This window comes from Limulus polyphemus, unplaced genomic scaffold (assembly GCF_000517525.1).
Source record: "Limulus polyphemus unplaced genomic scaffold, Limulus_polyphemus-2.1.2 Scaffold2258, whole genome shotgun sequence".
NCBI classification, from domain to species: domain Eukaryota; kingdom Metazoa; phylum Arthropoda; class Merostomata; order Xiphosura; family Limulidae; genus Limulus; species Limulus polyphemus.
The window spans coordinates 103,580-108,310 of record NW_013667868.1 but is presented as its reverse complement, the minus strand read 5'-3'; the positions used below and the strand labels follow the sequence as shown (position 1 = coordinate 108,310).

The following is a 4,731-nucleotide window of genomic DNA, read 5'->3' as shown; positions in this document are numbered from 1 at the left end:
TTTACATAAACAAGTTGACAGATTTCATTATTAATAGGATTATTAACAGTTTATAAAAATATTGAAGTTCAACATACACAAAATAATATGTATTTGTTATTAATCTGTATCACTACATAGATGCAATATCATTAGAAAAAAAAATTATTAATATTTTTTTATTTCCAAAAATCATTCAGTAATTTATGTCTTTTCACATTCAGTAAAATAGAAAATGTAAGGTTTAAAATTTCCACAACAAAGTGTCTGCTGAAATTTATTACATTCATTAACAACTTTATATAAAATGCACAATTCTCTTCAACATGAATTTCCACAACTATAGATACACAATGGGCTATCTGCACTCTGTTCACCACAAGAAATTAAACCTCAGATTTTAAAGTCTAAGTTCATATACTTACAGCTTGCCCCACTGGGGGACTTATTTGAAACCCAATACCACATATCAAGCTTAGACAGCTATTGCTAGCATTACATCTATTACTGTTAACATTATTAAGTTTTTATTTTAACTAATAGTGATTTTTTTATTTTTTTACTTTTCAAACCACATTAAGAGCACTGTTTAAAATATCAAGATAACCTTAACTCTCGAAAATGTTTAAGTATTTAAGATATAATCTTTGTTGAATTTTTCTTTTAGTTCTTCAGTGAAAACTTGACAAACTATGAATTGAAACTATGTATATATTATACAAAAGTGCCTATTTCAACCATAACAGTATACCCTCAACTTTACACTGTATTACTTAGTTGTTTAAGAATGTTGATATTGAGTAAAATCTTTTGGCCATAATCCTAAACATTCAACAGTCATCTAATTTTAACTTAACTATGTTCAAAAAGTTTTTTTTATATTATTTTCTGTGAATCACTTTAACTCTGTTTACAATTTTCAAGTTACAGTATTTAATTTATAAATTTTGTTGTTATAATATTTTACATTTTTGAAAGAGTACTTGTATTCTCCTATTTTGTTGATTATGGACATTGACCCTCAATAAGTCAAGCCCTATCAATAAACACCCTCCAGAAATATCATACCTTACTGTTAAATTTACCCAATCAAAGTTCAATGTACCCTTGCACCATATTATATATATATTTGTAGTTTCAATTCATTCATTGTAGTTGACGTACCCGATGAATGCCAGGTTAACCTGGTGAAACGTTGTACTTTCATTAAATTTTACTCTGTTTATCTGATTTATCAAGTCTCAAAAGTATTAACTGCTGGTAAAAAGGTAAGACTATAATATTTAGTACTTTTAAGTTAAGCTAAACACAGTTTTTATATTTCAGTTATGTCAAGCAAAAACACAAAAAGTATTTTGTAAATAAGTAATATACACTTTGTATATTATATATTATGCATTTTCTTTATATCTATACCTGAAAAATAATATGGACTATCAGGCCATAAACCAACTAATGAGATTAAATTATTTCTAAGGACAATAAAAATATGCTCAAAAATAATTTATTCAAACCTAATTATTAACAAGAGGATAATTTGTTTTTGTGTTATCATTAGCCAATGGAGAAGCTGAATATGATGGATTATCTACAGTTGCAGAATTATATGTGCTACCACTAGCTGCAGGATTAACTGTAGACAATGAATTATGGCTACAAGCAGGATTAGATGGATGATTGCTAATTAAAGAATTTGATGTGTGATATGAATCTGGTTTGTTCTCAAGATAACCACTTGTCCCTTGTTGTTGAACTTTTCTGTCTTTACCTTTATCTACCTGCTCAATATAATCCTTAAGAACAGCTTTTCCTGTGTCTTTGGCAGTACGTTTGGCTATCGCTTTTACCCCTAAGGAGTTGAAATTGTATGTTGCATATGCTAAATTCCCTATAGACTGTACAGCATCACTGGCCACTTCACTAGCTTCTTTTCCATACCTAACAGTCACAAAATAGTCAGATTCAGTACAAGATCAATACTATTTATAGATAGCCCAAGTTCATTATAAATAAATCATTCACCTACCATCATTCTGTAAATATTTTGTACAAATTAAAATTTGGATCTAGTTACAGCAACCTATTAACAGCAACCATGTAAAAAAAAAATGAAAAAGTTTTATTTATTACTTAAGGTTAATCATCTCAGATCTCCTTGTTAACTCTCAAAGCAAATGTTTGAAAGTCAAATATTATAACTCAGTTAAATAAAGGTAAATGAAAACAAACACTGTTAAATTGAAATTCATAGAATCATATACAATTGAAATAAGTCTTTGGTTGTAAATCAGGAGTAAACTTCACAAAATAAAAGTTCTAGTACTCAGTACCAACGAGTACCGGCAGAATTTCACCTGTTATAAATTAACAAAGAATGATCTGCAAGTCCAATGATATAAAGAGCTATAAATGATACCTAAAGAAGATAGACCAAAGCACTGTTTTCTATAATGAATATAACTGTGCTTAAAACTTGTTGTTTGTTAATTTACTACTGTGTTAACAATGTGCTTCTCTACACAAGTAATCTCGTGGTTATTACGTTTCAAGATAAAAAATCAAAAATGCTGAAAATTTTCAACCTAAAATATGAATTATTAAAGAAGTCCCTTTTTTTAAATTAAAATTCTTTTAATACTGTTATTCATCAACATGGCATATATGCAAATGGAAACATTTTGATTCTGTATGCAGCTCAAAGTTACTTTGGCATTACTGTTTATGCATTTTTCTAAAGAAGTAAGCTTTCCATGTTACTTATGTATAATATGCAAAATGCAGCAATGTGTGAAGCCAAGTGATGTCATAAAACTTTAAGCTTTGGACACACATGCATGGTATCATCATGGCTGCCATAAATACTAAGCAGTTTCTGCTGAATTATTAAACATGTGCTTACTTTTTTTTCCCCATGTTATTTTGAGATGTACATATAGAAAAATATCTTTAGGTCACAATCACATACAAATATTATATACAACTGAGTTATAATTTATGAATGATTTTTCAAAGCAAAAGTTAGGCTATCAATATAACAATATAGTTAACACCACAACAATTTTTTTATTCTTTATCAAACCTGATAAATGATGATACAAGTAAATTTTTGTTTGCAAATACTTTGTGATATTACAAGGGTAAAACGAGCATCACTGTCATACTCCCAGATAAACCACTAAATATTACACATAAACATTTAATGCCATAATGCTATTATTAAGTAACCCAGGCTTCATTCAAATATTTACAAGTTTAAAAAGATTTTATTAGTATCAATTTATCCATTTCAACTAAATATGCAAGTTTGCAAAAATCACCTTCTAATTTTAACACCAAAACTTTGTACTTATGTTTACTATGTGACATTTTTATGCAACAAAAATTGATATAATGCATTTGATGCAATCAAGTTTTCAGCTTAACAGTAAATTTTGTAACAAGCTATCAAAGTTTTCTCAATACATAAACAAACATATATACATACATATATTATACATATATATCGAACCATGGTGTCTGTTCGACCATTTGTCTTTGTTTACGGCAGCCACTTCCTGTGCTACATTTGAAAAGCTGTGCACGCAGGCAAAGCTCAACATTCACTTTTGAAATGAAGGGAGAACAGGCATGAATAATGTTGATGAAAAAATTATTTTGCAAGCAGGATATTCTACAATAAGTCGTCAGGAATTAGTCACAGTATCATTCACATTTCAAAATGTGATGCAAGTTAAAGAAAAACAATCTAGATTTACCATGTTATTGTTGAGTGGCTCTTAGCATGAATGAAATGCTGAACAGTTACTTTTCACAGAGGTCTGTATCAGTAGCTCAAAGCTTTGGCTCTGATTGAAACCAAGAGTGCAACACAATTAATCTTTTTAAAGTCCATGAAATAATTTTAGTTGATAGATTAACTTAAACTTTTCCCTTCACAGGGGACAGGTACTTTTGCTAGAACAACTCTTTCAGCATGGGCTCGGTCCCATGGACCAACCTTGTAACCATTTTGTGCTTATTATAGTTTTCATGCTATAACTTTTAAATTAGCAAGTGTATCTTCATGAAATTTTGCAGATTATCAGTAAACATTACAAGGCTTTCTTAAGCAAAATATCTGTTGTTTTTTTAATTAAGTTTTGGATTTTTTTAAGTCATGTTTTTCTTATGCCTTGTTTCTTTTGGAATGTTGACTATCCAGCATGCAAAATAATTTTAAGTTTAGATTAAAAATACTTTTATGCATCAGAAAATTTTAAAGTTTCACATGTGATATCTTTATAACCTCCAGATAATTATCAAACATTTAAGAAAAAACTATATTTTCAATATCGAATCTCTGTATGGGTTCGGTCGATTTACCGACCTCGTAACCATCATAAAAAATTAGGAAATAAATGTAAATTGTGCTTTATTGTTCTAGAATGACTAAAAATTATAACAAGAAAACACTAGTCTATATAGCTTAAATCTCATAGCATTATACATTTATGTATATTTATTACTTTTATTATATTGACCTTTCAGTCGTGCCTGGCTAACATTACAGAAGTTTCAATGATGTGGCACCAATGTTACTATATCCAAAAATATAAAACTGATCTTTAGTCTCTACAAAGTGACCTGTCTTGGCTGTGTTTCAGTGGACTAGTATTTTGTAACACACAGTCACATTTCAGTTATAATACATCTATATTTACAAATAAGTTCTTAAACTTATTTTCCTTAAAACATTTGTTTGTTTATTTTGAA

The 4,731-nt window shown here is 28.8% G+C and overlaps 1 protein-coding gene across 1 annotated transcript in view; it reads right to left on the bottom strand.

Annotated features, from left to right (window-relative positions):
* Window positions 1-481: 481 nt before the first annotated feature.
* Window positions 482-4,731, bottom strand: part of LOC106466435 (spartin-like) — a 32,488-nt gene continuing 28,238 nt past the window's right edge. Inside the window, exon 7 of the mRNA XM_013926718.2 lies at window positions 482-1,917. Coding sequence (XP_013782172.1) covers window positions 1,494-1,917 — 424 coding nt within the window. The 3' untranslated portion in view covers window positions 482-1,493. The remainder of the gene's footprint in view (window positions 1,918-4,731) is intronic.